The sequence below is a fragment of the Lonchura striata genome, chromosome 2 (genome assembly GCF_050655825.1).
Source record: "Lonchura striata isolate lonStrDom1 chromosome 2, ASM5065582v1, whole genome shotgun sequence".
NCBI classification, from domain to species: domain Eukaryota; kingdom Metazoa; phylum Chordata; class Aves; order Passeriformes; family Estrildidae; genus Lonchura; species Lonchura striata.
In genome coordinates this window covers 46667569-46690340 of record NC_140704.1, presented here as the reverse complement: position 1 = coordinate 46690340, position 22772 = coordinate 46667569, and the positions used below count along the sequence as shown (strand labels likewise).

At 39.8% G+C, this 22772-nt stretch overlaps 1 protein-coding gene across 2 annotated transcripts in view; it reads right to left on the bottom strand.

Annotated features, from left to right (window-relative positions):
• Positions 1-6591: 6591 nt before the first annotated feature.
• NPSR1 (neuropeptide S receptor 1) overlaps positions 6592-22772 on the bottom strand; it is a 143454-nt gene continuing 127273 nt past the window's right edge. The window contains exons 8-12 of one of the 2 annotated variants that reach the window (XM_085573324.1): positions 21239-21440; positions 12793-12869; positions 12019-12108; positions 9735-9915; positions 6592-9607 (exon numbers count right to left, since the gene is read on the bottom strand). In XM_085573324.1, coding sequence (XP_085429450.1) covers positions 9514-9607; positions 9735-9915; positions 12019-12108; positions 12793-12869; positions 21239-21440 — 644 coding nt within the window. In that variant the 3' untranslated portion in view covers positions 6592-9513. The remainder of the gene's footprint in view (positions 9608-9734; positions 9916-12018; positions 12109-12792; positions 12870-21238; positions 21441-22772) is intronic. The other variant, XM_085573325.1, reaches the window with a different exon arrangement.

The window sequence follows — 22772 nt, the reverse complement described above, 5'->3', positions numbered from 1 at the left end:
AACTGGGAAACTGCAGTCATATTTTGTGCTGCTGACTGAAAAGATCATGAAATTACTTCAGCTAATCATATAAAGATTGTCAGTCAGTGGAGCAGTGGTTCTGTGTTTAAATGGTTTAATGACTCCACTGGTGAATGTCCTGTAGCTTGATAATCATTTGTCTTTGAATTAATTATCTGAGTCATATTAGCTTTGTGAAGCAGAAATGGAGTGGTGGGCGGCTTTTATTACACCACAGAAATATTAAAATCAGAGTGCTATACTGTTAATCTTAAACTAGAATGTCTTGGCAGAGACAAGCACTGAGAGCACTTTTACCCTGAAGCTCACCTTCTCCTTGAACAAACAGCAAAGCAATCAGGCATGCTGAGTCTTTTATCCAAAAGCTTTTACTTTACTAAAAAGACATATGTCAAAGATTGTGCGACTGTCTCCTAGACAGAGGGATGGTGTATATACAAAGGCAGTGTCTAAGGATCAGCTGGGTGCAGCAGCATGCAGAGGCATCCAAAGTGGCTCTGAATATGGGTACAATGACCAGGGTACTGTGGCCCCAGACCTTTTGCCTGTAACCTCATGCATGCACTAGAGTTCCATACAGAGGGCTACTCAAATGATGGGCTTGGACATGGCTTTTGACTATGAGTAAATATTTCCTGGGCTTTTTCCAGTCTGATTCCTTCTCTCTGCAGTCTGGTGTTCAGGCTGCAGATGCAAGTGCATGATACAGGTTACCCCACAGAAACTAGGGTTTCCCCAGGCTGAGAAGATGAGAAAGAAGATGAAAGAGAAGATAACAATGAATCCCCAAACTCTCCATGAAGAGAGGGACACCTGTGAAATACTCCAAGCCCACTTTTTGCCACAGTCCGAGGGCAGGGTAGCACATTTTATTGAGTTTAAGACTTTTTGTCTATTGGGACCTGTAAAGCATGGATTTTATGCTGCTTAATCCCAGTTTGCAGTGGGAAGGAGTAAAATCCATGAGAATTCTGATCTTGACTTGGGAGAGAGTTGTATTTTCCCTGAGATTGCCTTTCGTTCCTACTAATGTGACTCTGAGCATACTTGGTGATCCAGGAATTATGTTATACCACTGCCAAACCCATAAAAATGTCAAGAAGATGTCTGAGGTTTGTGCAAAAATCCTGGAAAGATTTGTGTCCCATAGTGTCATTTAATACATGTTGTTTCAAGACTGCTGGTATTCTATGATATTCCTGTCTCTCCTGTCTGTGGTGTAATTTGAATCCATTGAATTTCAGCAGGGTATCAGGGCATTCTTTCAAGAAATACGAATGACCTGTGAAATAGGAAGCAAGCATTACTTGTTTCACCACTCTGTCACCATTTCTGTGGTCCCTCCCATCCCATTTCTTAGGTGTCTTGTTAGATAATTCAATGTCAGTATGCACTATTTTTCTCCTAGCATTTTGCTTGGCCAACCTGAAGAAAAGTCTCTGCAACCTGTTTTTTTAAATGTCAGTTTGTTTTGAGGTGGCAGTTAAATCAGTTCAGTCCTGCCTGAAATAGTAAATGTAAACACATTAAACAGGTCTTGTGCTCTTCCTGAACAGAGCCTGATCATCTCCCAGTGAAACCAACAAAAAGAATCTTCCTGACTTGTGATAGGGCTGGGTTAATCTTCCAGAAATATTTATTCATCACCCAACAGGCCTCCTCCAACAATGCAAACTGAAGTTCATGCTGCTTTATCTAAGAGAAGAAATTAAATTGATTAGATACTTTCAAAATATAGCAGCTTAATTGCCTTCAGGCTTTTGTGAAGTCTCCAGCTGGCTAGACTACTAATCTTGTGCAATTATTCTCATAATTATAAAATTAAAATTATGCCTGTTTTCTGATGATTGATCATGGTTCAGAATGGCTCACACTTGAATTTCTTGATATATGGATTTAGGCTTGATTTAATGAACCCACCATATTTTCAATGAAAGGTGATAAAGACCTGCTGAGATACGTAAACAGAGAACCTGGCTCCAGATATTAAACAGGTTCAAATGTGTAATGCTGGATTCCCACCAGGCCCTTTCTGATATCTGAGTCCCTGTGTGAGCCATATCAACAGCTTGCCTCCATATATTGTTAATTAGGTATCTCACCCACGGCTTTGGAATTTGAAATGAGCGTTTACTGTAGGCATGCAGTATGGTGTGTTGCAGTGATTCTTCCTGGCCAAGCAGTGCTCTTTAAGAAAACTGAGACAGAGCCATTTGCCCCCTCTTGAATCAGGTTAGACTCATTTGCATGAAATTTCTCTCGTTATTTCCCTTTTCACAAGAATGCAGACAATTTTCTAGACTCAACAAGAAACCCCAAGCCACATGAAAATATTGGTGTAGGAGGGAAGATAGGCTAAAAATGCAGGGAGGAGCTGCAGAGGGGTGTGAAAGCAGAGGCAGCTTGTCCTGGTTTTGCCTAAGATAAAGTTAATTTCTTCTAAGTAGCTGGTAGATTGATATGGTTTGGATTTAGTATGAGAATAATGTTGACAACATACTGATGTCTTGGCTGTTGATGAGCAGTTCTTACCCTGAGACTTCTCAGTGTCTCATGCTTGACCACTGAGCAGGTGCACAAGAAGCTAGAAGGGAGCATGGCCAGGGCAGCTGACCTCAGCTGGCCAAAGAGATGCTCTGTACCATAGAATATCATGCCCAGTATTTAAACTGGGGGAGTTACCTGGACAGGATTACTGGTTGTGGGGATGGGGTTTGACATTGGTCATCTGCTCTATTGTGCATAACTTGTTTTTCTTGAGCATCCTCTCTTCCTCTCTCTCTTTTTAAATTACTACCACTACTATTATTGTATTTTACTTTGTTTCAAATATTGAGCTGTTGTTACCCTACAAGTTTTTGTGGCAGGGAGAGAGCAAGCAGCTGTGTAGCATTTAGTTGCCAATTGGGCTTAAATTGCAACACAGCTCCAGGGTGCTCCTCTGTGAGGGTATTTTCCCTAGAATGGGAAGTCATGAGAAGAGTCTGAGGGGTCAATACCACAGAGTGGAACCATGGACACCATCGAAGAGTGTAAGTCAGGAAATGTCTTTCTTTTAGCCCTGGGGATTTTGGATCTGAGAAGCTACATTAAGACCTTGCTTAAGCATGCTGCTTAACCTTGTAGCCAACGCCATGGTGATGCTGAAGTGCCTCTCTTTACCATTTTATTCAGCAAATGTTCTATGCATGCAAAAAATAATAATATAATAATAATTTGCTACAAGAATTTGATTGACAAAAACTATGTCCAGATGACCCTACACCTTGTCCCACATTGCCAGCCCATTCTTTGGGGAATGTTCTGGGAATTGCCAAGTGTTTGATGACATTTGACTTTCTACTATGAGCTATCTGACACCCACGGCATCTCATAAACACCATAATGCTGAGTCACCTTTAAATTGCTATTTTGGTGCCATATTAAAACTGAGTATGCTTCTTCCACCTACATTACATATATACAAATCTGTAATTCCCCTGTCTAGGTTTTAAAAAGCTCTCTTGGAATAATTCTCCCAAGGAGAAGATTAAGCCAGGAGGTCCAAATGGCACTTGGTGATATTTTGCTACTTGATCACTTTAAAGTCTCCTTTCACTCCCTAGAAACTACGTGAAGTGCCTTTTGGCTTTTAGCATGATCAAGGGAGTCTGACTTATCTTTAATTTTCTGTGTAAAGCATTTAAGAGATCCAAATCCTTTAAGCTGAGGACACTTCATCAATTTACAGTTACAGGAATTTTTCCCTTTGGCATTAGTCTTTCCTGCCCAGGAGGCTGTTCTCCTATCACTCCATACATAACTTATGCAATTACAGGCTTTTAGTCACTTCTTTGTAAAACCATGAGCATGTGTGAAGGCAGTAGAATGGAAACACAGTCGTGAGTGGATCCAGGTTGTTTGCAAGCCACCAGTGTAGCTGTGGGCTGCTGCTCTAGCACAAGATTGTTGTGTGAGAAGAGAGTGAGGGTCTTGGCCAAAGAGGACAGAGGATTGAGCGTCAAAGAGCACGCTTATATAACTCTGCTCTCATCAGTGTTGATCTCAGACTGAAAGCCTGAGCTCAATCAAAAAGGCCAGAAGCTACCTTGTACTTTCCTGAAATTTGTGATGTGAGTTGTCAGGGCAGCAATGGGGAGAGCATGGTCATGCCTGAAAGTTCATTGGCTTTTCCAGCTCTCTCAGTTTGACTTAAGAGGATATTGTCTCTCTAAATAGAGTTCCCTTTGACACTATTCATATTAGGTTTCCTCGCTGCACCATTAGAGAGGCATGGCTATTAGCAAGATCCAAAATGAGAGGAATGACTCCTGGTCCTCTTGAAAAGCTTGTAGAGAAAGCTTTACCTTGCCTTGTCTTGCTGTGGATTTAGATCTCAATAAACAGCCATAGCAGAAACTAGAAGGGCTCTCTTATAACCCAAAAGCTTGTTTCCAACCCATTCATCAAGGTCTGGGTAGGCTGATTATTGCATTAAATTAATTGATTTAAATTTATTCATAGTGAGATTATTCCAGGGGGCAGGGTTTGTTGCAGACATATGTTTTAAAGTAGTTTTTTTCCTTTTCCTCCTTTTGTCACTGACATTATTGTCTTGACAGGCACCAGAAATACCCCTTTCCAACTTTCCATTTTACCAGCCTCAACAAACCAAAACCTCAGATTGTTATTTTCCATGTTCCCTCTTTCTCTTTTTTAACACTGAGTGGTCTCATCAGAGAGCAACAGTGACACTCACACAATCTTAGATCTCTTCTGACAAATGCTTCACCAGATACCTGTGGAGATCATATTAGCCCCCTGACCCCACTGGCTATGATGGTGTCAGTAACCAGGCATCCTCTGGCTGAGGATGCTCAATGCTTTCTTCTCTTCAGACATTTCCAGCTGAAGGGTTCACAATTTACAACAGAATTTCTCATAATTGTTAACATAGTGTTGTACTTTTCACATTTCTGTTATTTGTGTCCTGAAGTCATCATTTGGGTCATCTTTCTATGTGATGCCTCAGACTCTGCATTTTTACTGAGTTTATTAAAGTTGCTGAATTTTAACCTATTTTAATTTGCCTTGCTTGGGACTAAATCAACAGCTAAGATTCTAACTATGTACCAGGTTAACCAACTCAGCCTGAAGAATTAGGAAAGTCTATTTGTAAATTCATGCATGTTTGTATACCTAACCCTCTAACCCCATATTTTATGCATACTCAGAATAAGATGCCATCAAAAATGACAAAAGATTATCTAATGAGCCATTCAGCTATAATGGTTGTCTAAATTAAACACTGTGTAAAATAAATTAGTTTGCTAAAGAAAATGAAGCATATTTTATCTTTCACTAAATATTGCATTTACTCCACAAATTAATCACATTTCTCAAGGTTGATGAATAAAGTAAAATCCCTTCTCCTGTAAGTACCAAGACTCTGTGTTGGAAGGTGCACACAGATATCTTCTACACCAGTTTATTTTTATTTGTGGAATGATTCCTCTCTTGATGACAAAAGGCACTTGTGCCCATAGCATATATGTATACTGTTATTTGTGTGTGTGTGTGTGTGTGTGTGTGCTTTCTGCAATTTCTTTGTGCTCTTTTTCCATCAAGTGTTTATGAAAAGTACATGCAGTCCTCATGAAGGGTAAAGTGAAGTGGCAGGTAGTGTGGTGCCTTCTGTGTTCTTGTTTGAAACATATCTGCACAATCAGAGAATTAGCACTTCTGAAGGGCCACTGAACCTGAGGCCTCTTATCAACAAGCATATTCACTGTAAAGAGAGCCAAGAGACTATTCTCAGTAATCTTGGCTCATAGTTACCCCAAAGTGCTCATATCTTGAGAAATTCTTCGCCAGTGCTGTGCAGGGTTCAGTTGGGTTATTGTTACTTTGTTTTTCATAGGACCCTATGGTTTGAGAGAGGATTTTCCTGATTTCCTGCATATTGTATTGTCAATAAAATATGTAATCTGAATAGACATAAAGATTTCTGTTATTGAAATGTCAGGGCTTGAACTAAAATAAGTATTAGACTTGCTTTTCCTTCTGCTTTTGTGTCTTTAGAGACTGCTATTAGGAGGGGTCTGGTGCTTGCAATACCTTATACTCCAAAACATACTTCCATAATGACATATGCTTGATTCCCATGAAAACAATTAATATTTAAATGCTTAGGTAACTTGTAAAGTATAGACCTTCATTCATTAATGCCTCACAAAAATTGAAGATGTGTAAGAATAATTTTTTTGTTACTCTGTAGAAGTCAAATCATCCTGTGTCATCTCAAAATTGTAATTATTTTTCCCATGATAAAAAAAAAATCTTTCAAAAAGACCCTCAAACCTACAAACAACAAAGTAATGGCTACATTTTCTTTTCTTGGACTGATAATATTTGCACCTCTAAGCACTGGCTTGGCAGTGTGCAGGAGGGTGAAACGTGTTTCTAGGTAAGGTTTTGGTTTGATGTTCTTCAATGGTCACAATGGGCAATGTTGAGTTTTGCTGCCTTGCATTAGATTTTAAAGTAAAAACAAAAAAAAAGGAGACAGGAATTTCTGAGGTAAAACCAAACTGAAAGACAATTTACACTTTTAGCAAGAGATGGAAATCTGGTCCAAGAGAACATAACTTTAAATTACATCAAAAATATACAAAAGATAATTAAATGGCTTTCTCACTCAGATTTTATTTGAAACTTGCACTGAAAGCATACATGTTTTCTTGGATTAGCGTTAATTTGGAAAGTATCCTAGTACTATGCTGTTTGATGTGACTTCTCTGAGAGATAAATACTTTTCATGCTGCTCAGGAATCCACAAACAGGACTTTATCATCATACAAGGCTTTATGTCCTAGCAGTCATGCATATGAATATTTCTGTTCACTGTGGGAATGTCAGAAGGATCTCACAGATGCCTTTTGAAGCATTAAAGCTGTTGAAAACCAGAGTTCCTCCTGGGCTGTCATGGACAAGGCAGCTGGATGCCCTTTCCTTGTGCTCAGTCCCCCTCTCTGGGCAATCAGACCTCGACACTGACTTCTCCTGCCTCCTCCTAAGTGTGGGGTCTGTCAGAGCAACTCTGGCACCTTTGAGCAACTAAATGTTCAGCAGATGTGGAGCGAGTTGCAGACAAGGAATAAGAAACCTACTGGAGACAGATGAAACTGCCTAAATCTCTCTCCCAGAGACACAGGAGGACCATGCGAGTGTTTTCCAGACTAATGGGAAAACTCAGCTTTACAACTGAAGATGTGGAGAATAGAAAAAGGTAGTAAAATGCCATCTTTTGCACAGTAAGAAAGCAGCATAGAAAATAAAATGAATTATTTATTTCTGTATTTAAGCACTTGGAAGGGATGCAGACAAAAGCAGTGTGGGGCCATTTAAACTGGAGAATTCTCATATGAGGAAATACATCACAATCATGTCCAGAGGGAAAAAAATCATAAGAACAACTTGTGAATGGTACATAGTACAATAATTTTTGTTTCATTCAAAACAAAAAGCTGTTTCTTTGAAAATAAACGGAAAACGACTTTATTTCAGTTCAGAGTCCTACATTAACTCATGCATATGCCTAATTTAGATGGATGGGATAATTCATGTGGTGACCCCAGTGAATATTATGTAAATTTTGGTGGGATTGAGTCATACTAAATTTGCAAATCAAAGTACTGCTGAGAAATGTTATCTGATTTCCAGGTATTAAGTCTAAAAACTCCATTAATTGTTCAAAAGTAGGTAGTGAGTGTACATTTATTAGATGAAAAAGCTGAAATCCACAATCTATGAAGCTTAAAAAAACCAGTCCAATTTTAGGAAAGTTATTACATGCCCATGGGAATATTGTCTTGTTCTTATATACAGCCTATCCAAAGTCGCTGCAGTAAAGGCTGCTGCAGATTCATAGTTTTAATTAAGCAGTAGCAAAATTTAGACATAGAATCTAAATAATAGAACTTCACGGTAATAAAAAGAGATACCTTATTTATTTTCCTGAGAACATAAAGCCCCATGATTTTATATGTCTCATACTTAGGAAAATGTATTTTTGTAATACAGGTAATTATAAATAAATTTTATTCAGTTCTTGCTTTACAGGGAGCAAACTCATTGCAAAAGATCATAATAATAAAAGCCCCTTTTTAAACTGAGTCCACTTAAGTAAGAAGAATTTTTTCACTGAGAGGTAACAAACTCAGTTGCCATACAGCTGGTTAGAGTGCATTTTTAATACAAACACTTCAAGCTACCTTGTAGTAAAATGAACATTGAAATTCATACCACCTCCCCTCCCCACACCTGCATGAGCAATTTTTTCTTACATTTGAGAACAGTATGGTGGGAAGATGCTCAGAGGGCTGGGGAAAGGGGATGCCCAGGTGCTTGGGTGCTCAGCAGCAAGGTTCTGCATGACCATTGGTCCCCTGTGAAATCTACAATGAGTTCACAAGACTGGACCATCAACAGATTTTTTTTTTTTTCTAAATTTAATTCATGTTTTGTGGTTTTGCTTGGGTCTTTTTCCAGCTCTGAGTTTGTGCAAAGATGTGTGTGGCTCCCTGCGTGATTTAAGTGAGAGGGATGATTTACAGTGGTACAGGATAGGGAAATGCTGGCATGTGGGTGGTGAGAAAGATCTGTGCCCTGCATGGCAGCTCCCCATAGGATCCTGGAGGCTGCTCAGGGCCTTTGCCACAGAAGTGAGGAAGGATCTGCCTGGGGTGCAACATGGGTTTTGGGAAGAGCTTGTGAACTATTCACCAGTAGCCCAGAAATAAATGGCTGTCCAGATGTGTCATGTGTGAGTCCTGCTGGAGCACTGGGGAGCCACTGGTGTGCCAAGGTAGGACAGCAGGGAAATATCACACTGGAAGGGGAGGAAGAGATACAGGGACAGTGCTGCTGGTGTGAGCTGAGAAACTGGGTGAGGTGATGTGGCAGGCAGTATCCCAGCTATCCATTCCTGTCTTCTCTGGCTATGACTTTGTAAGTGACTCTGTATGAAACCCAGATATAATTACATAGAGTGACAATGGTGTTTTCTCATTGGAAAAGTGCCTATGTTTTCATTTTAGCTGGAGTCCTTGCTTTGTAATTGCTTGTAAACACTCTATCAGTTATAAGAGCCAGATGGTGCAGTAGATGGCTTTTAGTGACTCCTGAAAAGTAGAGAAAACTCTGACTAGACACCATTTACACCATTTACAATTATTTTTTCTGTTTGGAGCACATAGATTACAGCTTGCTTTAAACAGAGGGTTAAGATGAAGCCTCACAACAGAGGCATGCAAACCCCTCATACTGACCTTGGCACTGGCAGTGTGCACTTAATGAGGCTGCAGTGCCCACCCAAAACATGTCTATGAGGTGCACAAGAGCACAAGGTGCAGGCTCCTGCCAGTAAGTGTCCATCCACTTCACAGGGCTTGTGGGGGACCTATGTTTTCCTCTGTGCAGGTGCCAGTGTGGCTTTGCAGAACATTGTTTGTGCTAGATGCATTCTGGTTTTGACAGGACCTGCATCTGCTGCCCTCCATCGCTCCTTTCCCGGAAAGTCCCCCCCAGCCTTTGAGTTCTTCTTTCCCTACAAAAAAAAAAACAAATAATGGTCAGAATTAAAGAAGTAAAAAATAGTTAATAATTTAAGGGACTGGGTTTATGTGTCCCCTCCCTTCTTAGGGGTGGTCAGAGTGAGAGTAAAGGAGCAATACTCAGAAGGGGGGCAGAGGCTGTTGCTGAAGAAGCAGTAGATGAGGGGGTTGACAGCACTGTTCAAGGCTGGCAGGTTCTGAATAATCACAGATGCGTAGAAGCGCTCTTTGGTCTCAGGGAGTATGTTGAAGTTGTCCAGGATATCAAAAAGAAAGTAAGGGCTCCAGCAGAGAATAAATGCTGCAGACAAGACAGAGAGAGGAAGAGCTTGACATTGGGTAGTTTAGCAATTTAGGGAGGTAATTGCATACTCATGGAGAAACTGTCATAACACATAAATATTTGTTCATGCAAAAAAAAAAAAAAACAACCCTCTCCTCATTCAGGATCTTATTTAAGAGAATAGTTATTAGATTGTGCTTTTATTTGTCTTTACTTTTATTTTAATGCCTATAAAATATATTACGTGTGTTTCTGTAAGTGTTTAGAGTGCTCCCTCTAGACATATTGGGACACTTCTGAACACTACACAACACATAAAGGGTAAATAGGTAGCCACTTAAAGCATCATCAGTTATAGTGAAGTGCTCTTTTAATGGTCCCCAGAGTGAACAGCCAATCTAAATGTACACACAGCCAAAGTGCTGCTCTGTGACAGCGCTGCCTGTCACAGCCACCTATTAAAATAAGGTTCTTAGACACCTGGGAGCAAGGAATGACACCCTTTCACACTGCATTATGGCAAACCAACATGTCACTTGGCATGCTGGATGGAAATCCTGTGTACATGGAGTGTGCAGGAAGATTCTTCTAATTTCCCATACTGCCATTTGGGAGATGAATTTGAGGAGGGGAAAAGAGAGCTGTACTGCTCATAGCTTCTGCTTTTGTTCAGAGGTGGCAGGGAAAACAGGTTAGCCACAGATTTGGCTTTATTTGCAGGCATAGCGAATAAATCTGTCTCTCAGAAATTTCTATGTCATCTCTTCTCACAAAGGCTTTTGATTCAGTATTTGCATAGAAATGCTGAGAGAGGCAGTTCATTCAATTAGGCTATATGTTTGTTTGGGTTGCAAACATAAAGGTAGTTGTGAAATCAGACACATGATCACATCCTGACCCAGATGAGATAGCAGAGTAACCCTGTGCCTGTTTTCTTATCACATAAATCAGAATTTCTTTGCTGGCAGTTAGCTGAGTGCTCATTAAAAGTGCAAGGAAGAGGTAAACTCCCTTCCTGTTTTCTAGAACAACCAAACAGGAGGTGTCTGTTCACAGATATACGCAAAATAACAATACACAGTACCAGAGTGTGGATCATAGCACTCACTCTGGAGAACTTTAAGTGGCTTTAAAAAAATCCATGGATGTTAGGTGTCAATCTGTTTGCACATCAGGAGGTGCTGGGTGCCTAATATTATCAAGGTCTGCTGAAATACTTGAGCATCCATGTGAGCTCTCAACATCTGATGGCCCTGAAATAGTAGTTGTGTCTGCCAAAATCTTTCTCTGATTGCCACGCAGAAAAGTTCAGACACAGAGAAGTTGTTCTTGGGCTTATGAAAAGTATGAATCACACTGGCTTCTCTCATGTCTGCAAATGCTGCCACTAGACAGTGAGCTAAGCTATTCAAGTGGCTGTTATACAGTATTCTTCAATCTGAATTTTGCACAGTGTTGGAAAGAGAAGCAATCTCTTTTTCAGTGTCAAGGGATGACTGTCAGCCCTTTGGTTGACTGCTTTGGTTCCTTTCCTGCTTGTCTCTGGCAGCTAATCACAAGCTCTGTGTGATGCTGTCTTTATTTATTGAGATAGAGTATCAGCCTCCTAATTGCATCAGAATAATGTAATTTCCCTAGGAGACAGAGAAGTCATCTGCTGCCCAGTTGGGAAAGGAGAGCTCATGCTTTCCATCTCAGCAGGCAACAACACTGTGACATCAAATACAATTGCTGCACATCTCACCTTTCTTCTCTCCTTGCACCACCCCAGCAGCTCACAGGCATGCAGTGTCTCTAAGCCTAAAGGACAACTCAGTTGCCAAATCTTTTGGCAGTCTGGATAGGAAAGAGATGACCTCTTCCTTTGTTCCTTTTAGACATTGTCTCTTTCTTTATGCACACGAGGGGCTGCATATCTAATTTAATTTAAGGGTTATATCAGATACATAAAATAGAAACATATCAGCCAGAAAAAAGGGGAAGAGCAAGATCAGAAGGCAAGTCAGGTATCTGAGTAAAGCTCCTTCTACTTTGCCTGCTGATGACAGAGGTTGCTGAGGAAAAACAGCTTCCTAATGTCAGCATCCTCCCTAGCTACCAGCTCTGGGGCTTTTCACTTACCAAGGATGATTACAATGCTGTACTTGATCGCTTTCACCTTTGCCCTGGATATGAACCCACGACTGGTGTAGCCACGGGAGTTTTTGCCACCTGGGAAAAGAACAGTTCAGCTAGTGAAAGAATAGGACTGGTGTGTGCATGTGTCAGTGTGTACCTTGACAGGCAGGACAGGAATACACAATCTCATCTTTCCATGTTGTCAGTCAGGACCTCAGCAGTTCCTGAAATTTGGACACTCGCAAGTCTGCTCAAGTTGGGCAATCAAAACCTGAGCCACCCAAAATAAAAAGAGAATAAGTAAGCAGAGTAGATCTCCCTGAAGCATTGAGGCTTGTGTATTCTTGGGATGGAAAATATTCCAATCATTTTATAGCTTTCTGTGGCTAGGAATTTCTGATCTTGAGCAAAATTCAGACTTGCAAGGACATGTGAAGACACAGAAAAAGTGTTGCTGAGTATATGCTAGAAAAAACCTATTCTGGAAATGGTCTAAGTTCTAAGAACAGGAATTCTAACTTCTAGACTAAGTAATTTTTACTTTTTATTCATTTTCTCACAGATGTTTCCTATTATGTCTCTAAAGAGAATTTAGTGTCAAAGTAAAGAAGGTAAATAATGTAGAAATGAGTTATGAATGAACAAATACAGAAATCCCATTCCCAATGCAGTGATGGGGGCCCAACATCACATGTGCATGTCCAAGCACTCCCAGATTTGTGAGGATCAGCTGGAATTGAATCACAAAGCTGGAGTCACAGGTATGCTGAGACTCACCAGGACAGCTGGATATGATGGCAGCCTGAGCTTTGCTCTTCATCCAGATGGTTCGAATCACAATTGAGTATATGACGCTGCAGAAGGGGAAAAGTTGCTGGTATTAGGCACAATAAATTTAACAGACATCTCGGTCATTTGTGCTTTAAGAATACACTTGTCTATGTGTAAGGAGTTCACAGAGGCAGTGGGACTGCATAGGAATAATAATACTAAATGACAATAATAATAATAATAAATATGACATGACTCTCCCACAGTATTTTTCAGAAGGAGATCTGAATACTTTTTACCATAGAAGTCCTTGTGGTTGTCCTGACTTTGTGGATGTCAAATCTGAGGCTCAGAGGAATGCAGTGATTCAGCCAAAAATCTTTCAGGCAAGAGCTCATTGGTGATTTTGAGCCAGCCAACGCCAAATCCATCTCAGTATCATCCCTGGAACACTAGCTCTTATGAGGGAAGCAAGGGAGGGACCTGGTTTTATTGTATGTACTCTTCAATTTTGCTGTTACTTTTTGGGTTTGAAGATGGTGAACAAAATTTCACCCTGGGGAATTTGATAAGGGCAAGATCCATGAGACATGCAAATAAATACAGCAATGCTCAGTTTGGGTCTCAGGGTCCTGTGGTGGAAATCAAGGAGGACTGAAGTATTAGATAAATAGGAAGAGTTAGATAATTCAAAACCAGATCCACCACAATTTGCATATTTAAAGAGGTTTATATACCTTCAGTATGAAAGATGGAAAGTGCCCTAGTACACAGTGACCTTGGATAGTTATGGACTTTCCCTGTGCAAGAGCCTATCTGGACTTCTACTGATTTAATATAGAATGGATAAAAATAATTCCTTCAAGAAGAAGCATTGTTTAAACCCATGTCCTGCTTGAGGATGTTAATTATCAGAAACCTTAGTGGTCCTCATGTGAAAAAGGTGCAATGAAGGACATAACTTCAGGGTGGTTTATGGAGGCAAAAATGTGTCTTACTGTTAGGTGGCTTATTTTTGTTATGACAAGTGGCATTATACTTATTAGTCCTTTCAGACTGATACACGAGTCTTTCCTACACCACCCTCAATTGCTAGACTTGCTTGCAAGGGCAGAATTTGTGCTCAAAAAACTATGAAGGTTTGGAGGTTTTCCTTTCTGTGGAAGTTTGAGCCATCTGGTTTCCAGGCTCAGCAGGTGAGAGCAGTAAATTCAAGGTGCAGTCTGGGCTGCACAGAGGAGCAGTAGCGTCCTTGCTCAGTGAGGGGTTTGCTCACATCTGCCGTGGACTACAATTTGCTTTACTTAATCCCTTCAAAAGTCCAGCTTGGCTCCCAGCTGATTTGAACATTTTCCTTTTATCTCCTGGCTTTTCAAGAGCCTGTTTATTTAACAGCTCATACACTTGAAACTTGAGAGTTTCTTTGTACTTTTTGCAGACAATAGTGGAAAATTCACGTACCATTTCTCCTTTGATTGTTCCAATGAATCAGAATGTATTATAATGATAATTGTTGTCATCTCAAAAATGCTACCATCTTACTCTTAAAAGTTCTGTTTCTATTTTCTTCCTAGCCTGCTGTCTCTAGCCTGACCTCTTTATTTGCAATTGAAACAATGTCCTCTCTGATGCAGATTTTCCTTTGTCCAGCACATAGTATCCAGAGTTTCTTCAGCATCAGGACAAAGGAGTCTAACTCTGTAGTCAAAATATTCAGACTCCCTACCTTTGGCCAAATGCTGTAAGGATTGAATTATGAACCCAGGCTTCTCACTTGCTTTCCCTTTGACCCCAGAATTCCTGTCCTCTTGGCTGCAGAGTCTGGTAGGGGCATGTCTTTTGCCAGATACAGTTACATCATCTGTCTTCTCATTGGCATTTCACCTGTAAGTGAAATGTAATCACTCAAACATGCTGATTTATTTGAATCCTTAATTTTTAGAACTCCAGAGGAAAGTTGAATTCTTGTTTTCATCCAACAGTTTATAAAGTGCTACCAACATAGTGGATCTGTGTTGGGGTTTTTGCTTCTGTTTATCTTTCTTTTTTTCTGTAGCTGTATCAGGAGTGAACCAGAGGTGGTGTAAAACTGGTCAGAGTGGGTGTCAGGAAAGTTTACATGCTAGGTAAACTTCTGAGCAGCTCTTGTGCCAACACAGTTATTAATTTACAATTTGATCTCTCTGGGACTCCAGTTTGTAGTAGTGCCAAACCTCTTTTCTTTTTTTTTTTTTTTCCCAGCAATGTTGACATAGAGCTGAGAAACTAGACTTTCCAGAAATATGTTACCTAAAGCATAAGATCACAATAGGCAACTGCATGGGTGTTACAAAGCCACAGAAGTAAAAAGAAGGCTCTTATGGAAGAGAAGTATTTTTCTTATGAGAGAAAATCCACTTTTTACACAATACATTTGTTGCTCCTTTCTTTCTTGTGAAAGGTGGCTGGAGGAGGATGCAGAGGTTGGTCAAATCTCTAAATTCTCACTTGGAAAATGGAGTGGCAGATGAGCAAGGAGTAGCAGGAAAGAGATGACAAACTGGTATTCAGAGGAGTGTTTGGAAATAGTCTGCAGCATTCCAACCATATCCTAATTTCTGTTTCCTTCCTTTGGTCGCTGAACCGCTCAGCCTTCACTGCCAGGACATAAAAGCACATGGTACACCTTGCCACAAAGCTCTTCTTTTAACCCGTGTAACACGCCTGCATGCTGCTTGCCCTTGTCCCCACTGGGAGATGGGATGTGCAGCTCTTGAGGTTCAGGCATTGTCAGGCACCTTTGTGTCTGTCTAAGTGCACAGCACACTGATCTTCCAGCCCAGGTTGTAGGTGAGAGACTAATGAAAAGGTACTAAGGTGGAAAAGTCAAACCTGGATGGAAAATTAATCCAAGCTATTCTGAAAAGCTCACATTATGGGTGTGTCTCAGAAATTAAATTCTTCGCATCTCCAAAAACAATTTACCTTGATCCAAATTCTAAAGGATTAAGAGGCACGTCCATCATAGCCTGCTTTAGTTAATGGTGTTGTTCAATATGCCTCATTGGTAATTACAGCATTTTTATCCATGTAAATACGTAACTTTTGGTTAGTCATACAAATGCAACTGTGAATAATTGCACTCCATCTGTATTTTTAATTTATAGGCCACTTTTTTTTAATAAAATGTCTTCTGGTAAATCTATGTACTGATATTAACAATCATAAGTGTTATTGATCTGCTCACTCTTTAAATGCAGATTTTTTAAAAATAATTGCACTATGATGGCATCCCACACAGCCTCAGTATTTTCTAGTGAAATGAGCCTTTACCATGGCAAAAGTGCACTTAAGCTCCCTGTTAATTACTTCTATTTATCATACAGTATTACCTATTTTTCTTTATACTTTATTTGTGCAAAGTGATGCAGCTGCTTTTTTTTTAATGGCAGCTAATTTACAATGCTATTTGTCTAGAGAGAAAAGTAACCTCATCTGAACAAACCAGCGCAGGCACATGTAATGGGTAAGTGAAGAGATGGACAGATATTAGAACATATGCACAAGATCCAGGGTTTTTATTTAGAAATGGAAATTGCAGGCAAAAAAGAATAGCCTCACTGAATCAAGTTCAAAAAATGACCTTTGGTATTTTTATTAATGGTATTTCCAGTCCCTTTATTTGATTTAATTCAGAGAAATACATTTTATTTAATATATTTTTTATTTCTTTGCAATGCCTTGGATTTAATTCCATATTTTTCCTTTTAGCTGAATTTGAGGGATTTTTTTTATCTTCTAATTATTTTTCAGCGGCTCCAAAGCAAATGTTGTCTTTGGAGTTCAGATTTTAAACAGCAGATGGATATATTTTTCCTCTGTGCTTCAAGAGGAGCTTTAGCAATTTTTTTTAAAATATGAGTTTGCAATTATATAAGGTAAATGTGTATGTATTATATTTATAATATTAAAATATAAAAAATATATTTAGCAGTCATGAATAACAGCTAAAATCTCTGAATGTCTGGATATTCAACCGCCAGAAAATAATTACATTTTGGCACAGGGTAGCAATGCAGAATAGAAACACAGTACCTCTTCTGTCTCCCCATCACAGGTTCGGAGGGGGCCAGGTGCAAATATTTCCGGGAGAGCATTGTGTGATCTTGATTTGAGCCATATTTAACCTCTGTTCAACAGTGCCCCAGAGGTTTTCAACTACCACAGATACCATTTGAGCTATGCTTGGTGTGTTTCAGAATAGGAGAAAAGACTTCGGTAATAGCTGATGACACATGTCTCAGAAGAGGAGAGAACTAATTACTGCAGGTTCCCTAATTACTTTTTTTTTTTTTTTAATTTTCTGGGGTTTCATAGGTTGATAATATCAACTGCAGAAAAAGTGATAGAATAATGTAAATAAGAGGGAACAGGTCAAATTTTTAAGCACTGTATAGAAATACCTGACTCAGGATCTGTGGCTCTTCCTGTACAACACTGAGACAGTGGGGATAAGGGACATTTTAATATGAAAATAACAAATATTCGCCACTTTTTTCAGCTCTCAATGATATCCACACACTTGGGTTAAAAATACCAATCATAGCTTTTCATTTTTTTTCATTATTCAGGTCTTGTTCATTAGTATTATAATCAGATAAAAAACAAAACTTGCTGAAAAACCACAAGCTCTTTGATAACTGATTGCCTTTCTCTAGTTGTGAAGAAGTGGTAGGAATAGACCTCAGAAATATTACGATCTTTCAGGCTGTTGCAGTTTTCTTCATAAATTACCTTTCTATATATACATTTTTTTTAAAAGCAGGGGCGAGGAGGAGAGAATCCTGTGTTCTTCTTGTTCATGTTTTGGAATCTGTAGAGTTTGCTCACACCACATCTGGGGGCTTAGCTTGTCAGTGAAAGGGTTTTCCATTGTGAGCATAAGGTTATCAGCTAAATAATTCATTCCATGGGCTGCAGCATTATGAATAACACAACTCCTGTGAGTTAGGTGAAGGCTGTCAGGAATATGTGAGATCAGCTCTACAGAGAGGGCTGAGGGCTGGATGAGAGAAGCTTAAAAGATGATGGTGTCTGAACTGTAACAAGTGAAATCAGCTCAGGCAAAGCAGCATATCTAGTGTGGAATTAAGTCCTGCACCTGAAAAGTAAGATTTTATCCTTTGTATGCACTTCAGATGAACAGCACCAGAAAAAGTGCTGTCATCAGTGAACTGCTTTGCTCTAGAGGTTAGGTTTTCAGCAGATTCAGGCAGCAGAACTAATTAAGAATTAACTCTGCCAGCCAGTGTCCCACATTGCATCAGACACCTGCCATGCAGCTAAATCAGAGTGCTTCAGCAGAGAAAATGAAGCAGCTGCGCAAACAATATGAATTCTTGCAGAAAAGGTCTTATTTTTTTCTCTGTGTGCACTCTGCCTCGCTTCCTCACTAGTGTGGTGTATGACTTAGCTTCTGGCTTATATGTATTCATGGCTTCTTCTACTGATCCTTGACCTTTCAGTTGCACATTTATAGATCTTCTCTCCATTTTTATGTTGTGGCTTTTTAAAATAATGCCTTCGGCTAAAGGTCATTAAAGTAAAAAAATGCCCTCCAAAATTTATTAAATAGCACCTTTCATTTTATAAATAATCTCTTGTAAGAGTAACACACACTGGAACATATGTGATCTCTCTCACTCTTATAAAGCAGCATCTCATTTATCATCAAACCTCCTGTGCATCTGGAAGTATTGGGTAGAACAAAACTTTTACAGAGAAACCAAGTCCCTGGGGGTGCTAACAGCCATTCCTGCTGTTCTTGAGCCACAAACTGCTTACCAGAGTATTTGTAGGCTGCAGCCACATCAGGTGGATTAGCTTTAAACTCCTGGACTGCCAATGATTTTTAAAGAAATAGATGTCACACCTTCAGGCTATGTTGCCAGATGTTTTACAGATTCATCAGATGGGAAGTTGCAACCTTCACTTTTGTGCTTGAGACTTTAAAAAGTGTTCTAAAAAATAGCCATTTCCTTCCAAATTGCATTTTTTTCATAATGTCTCTGCTGACCTTGCCATAATGCTAATCCTCTTTTTCTGTGGTTTTAGACAATCCTCTCTGTTCTGAAGAAAATAGTATCACTGACAACTAGAAATAGATACGCAGAAAATAAATCCTTCCCTGCACCACTCCCCTTCCTTCCTTCCAGTGCCACTACTTTGGACCTGTCAAAAATCTGACTTCTGCTAACAAGGACACAGGAGCATTTGTGTTAATAAACACTGAAACCAGGAATGTTTCTGGGCACGTGATGGACACTGCACTGCCCCAAACCAATGATTTTAGTTCCTGTTCTGCCATAAATTTCTTGTGTGAATGTTACTTAAGGTTAAAGCCACAAAAATTTTAGGATATTTTATTCATGTCTCAGATGTCAGGGCAATCTCATGAAATGCCAGTTTCACTGCCTTTCTCTTTCCCCTCATGTCTTCGTCACCTTCTTGCTTCTGGGGATTTACTGTAAAGCAAGTCACAGAGCTGATCTGGTTTGAATATCTTTCTTTGGCAGGGAAGAGGGGAGCATAATGTCAACAGCTCTGAAATATTTATTGCTCTGTAGCTTGCCTTTTCTTGCCAAACCAGTATAGATGGGGTGTAAAAGGAGTGGCTGGTCTGTAACAGAAACCACACAAATCTGTATGTTAGAGTGTGAAGGAGATGTTTCACACACCTGTGGAACAACTGGTAATTGAGCAGGCTGTGGGGTTTTTTTCCTGAAACACTTAAGATGCTGGCTAGAATTTCCCAACTGCTACCCATTTAAGAAAGCTCATAAAAGAGCCCCTTTCACAGTAACAGCCAGATTCAAAATTTTCTAGTACCTTTCTTTGCACTGTTAAATTGCTCTTTGTCTGTGCAGTATATGTTTATTGGTTTTGCTGCTACTGCTGAGCTGCAGATCTACCCACATTTTTATTTACATATTCCCAAGAATATTTTTTGTATATTGAAAGCTAGGCTGGCTTTCAGAGACAGGAAAACATGCAGAGAAATGAGACCACCTAGGAAGGATAACTTGGGAGTAGTTTTTCCTTTCTTCTCATCCTGTCCTTTCTTTAAGAAGAACTTTCTTGATTTTTAAATTTTTATTATATCTATGCAATCTGGTACAACCAATGGAAGGTTAAGTGAACTGACATGTTATGAGCAACGTATAAAAATCATCCCTTTTCTCTAGGGAGCAACACTGGTCCATTTTAAATCCGTATCAAAAAGTCAGCTAGATGAGTTGAAGCACCATGTGGTTTTGATTCTATCAGAGAATTTGATTCTATCAGAGAATGACTTGTTGCCATTAAAAGCTGCAGAACTTAATCTCTGTGATAAAATAGTAATAAACTTCAAGGTTATGTAGTCAGTCCTGTCATCATCTAGAAGAGATCAACCTCTGCCCACCCCACTCTCACCCAGGGTCCTAATGAGCAGGGAGCTAAGGGAGACTCATGGTTCATCACTTGTTGGAAAAGAAGATGGACCAAGAGATAACCAAAAATAATTCTTCTCTCTGAGTCCAAGCAGCACCAAATTATGGGGGGAAGAAAGGAGTCCCAGCAAGTCTTTCTTGCTGCTGAGAAGGAGAGATGGACACCAAGAAATACGATTGTAACCTTGCTAGTGAAAGAAAGAAAAATAATGGCTCTGAGAACTGTCGCTGACACTGGCAGCATTTTGAGGCAGTTAGGAAGCCTCACTCCCCTTCCACATCTGATTTTGACTGCTCTTTTGCATCAGTGGCTCCTCATGGCTAGTTACCTTCTGTTTAATGGCAGCTAATGGCAGTGCTCTAGAGGGAGGCTGATCACTAAGCAGAGTCTGTAATATTGATTGACTTCAGGTTAATACAGTTTCTGCAGATTGCCTTTGTGATCTGAGGCAAATCAGTCTCAAATATCTGCAGCTTAGGTTTCCTATTACAAAACATGAAGAATTACATTTGTTCATATTTTAGGAGTAGTTGGCAACTTCAGCACTTGAAGATTTCTTTCCAATCCTGGTGAAGGAACACTTGTCGAGTACTGTGAAGCTTAAGAGCACTTCAAGTTAATTTTAGTTTAATTAGTGTTAAGTGCAGTTTCCTGTTCTTCTATTAAAATTATCTTTTGTAATGATGGATAAATATTCATACTGGGTTTATAAAGATACCTTTCAAGCCTGAAGCTGTGGAGATAAATGGACACACTTAGAGATTTGTTCCTTTTTTCAGAGAAAATGTTTCTGGCTGTTAATACCACACAGAGAACACCCAGGGCAAGTACAATGACCTGTGTATTATGTGATAAAAACTAAAACAGCTATGCAGCAGGTATGGAAATGAAATTGTAATGAATGAGTAGAAATTAAAGCATTAAGCTGATTGCACACTTGACAGCTTTTACCACACATTTGCTGACTGGGCTTCGGACTTACCTGATAATGATCAGAGGAATGAAATACACCAGGAAAGCCACAACTGTCATGTAGGGGATCCAGTAGGACTCATCAGGCCAGAGAGCCCAGCACTGCACTTCCCCATTGGAGAGCTGCCGTTTCCCAAAAATAATCAGAGTTGGGATGGAAAACAGGAAAGAGAGGCTCCAGGCCACTCCAATGAGCACTTTCGCCTGCCTTTCTGTGTAACAGAGTCAAACACACAGTGTCAGTGGGGTTGTTGGTGTGAGTGAACCCTTGCAGTACTATTGACAGAAAGGCAGGGAAGAAGAGGAAATTCTTTGGAGAATTTTAGGCTGCAGCTGGCTGGTGCTGAAAAGACTTCAAAGAAGAAAAAGGATTTCATCTCTTTCTCATGATAAATTGTCATGTCATTAGGAGCTTGTATTTTCAAGATTTATTTAAGGATGCTTAGGGCCTGTTGAATCTGAAACACTATGAGAAAGGCACTGGTCAGGGTCAGCAAGTCAGAAACATGAAATGCAAATGGTACCTCTATGCCACCGAGAGAACCTCACTTATGGATGTAAAGGTCCCGAGACCTGCCCTACTGCATGCCATGCCTAGTGATGTGCCTTGAAAAGAAAAGCGAGAAAGATTGCAAAACATTTCCTATGAGGACAAAGAAAATGTCTCAGTTCAGGATCAGAGCAAGACTGCACAACCAGCTGCCTTTAACTCCATCTGCAACTTTACTGTCCCAATGAAACATGGACCCGAAGAGCCTGGGCATCTCCTGCACTTCTCTGCATGATGGTGGGGATCAAACTGAGCTCCTGCTGATGAACCCAAGCCATGCCAGGAGTGGACTGCTAACCAAGACAGGGCAGATGATGGTGCTCAAGTGCCCAGACCTGTTTTATCTGCTGCAAAATACAACCCTCCATCAGATTTGGGTCACTGCATCCTCTTGATTTCTGGCCACTGCCAAGTGAGGAAAAGCAAGTGGGAAATGAAATTATGTCTGGTGGCACCCATAAGATTTTGTAAATATCAATGGGTTGGAGCAAAAAGTTCCAAGGCTTTAATTTTCAAAAATCTGCATCTTCTGGCTAAAATCCAGTTAGCTCTAGCTGAAAAGTGTGGCGAAAAAGGGTTTATCTGTGGAGTACCCATGATTATCAGTGACACTTATCCCTCCTCAGCCAGACTGCAAGAGGAACATATGGGGACATATATATATATATATATATATATATATATATATATATATATATGTATATATATATATATATTTTTTTTTTTTTTTTTTTTAATCTGGGAGCTTTAGTGTTCAAATACTTTATTGTCCTAAAAAATACCTAAAGTTGTGTGTGAAATAGAAAACCACTTTAAATTATGCATATCAAGAAGAATGTCTTTCCTCCTTGAAGCTCAAAGAGCAATACAAAAGCATGTGGGTGAAACATTCAAAAAGTAATTTTGTGCTTTATAAAACATCATCAGTTATCCTGCTCATTTTTAAATGCTAGCCACATTCAGGAAAGTATGGTCTTGCTAATCTAGGGCTTAA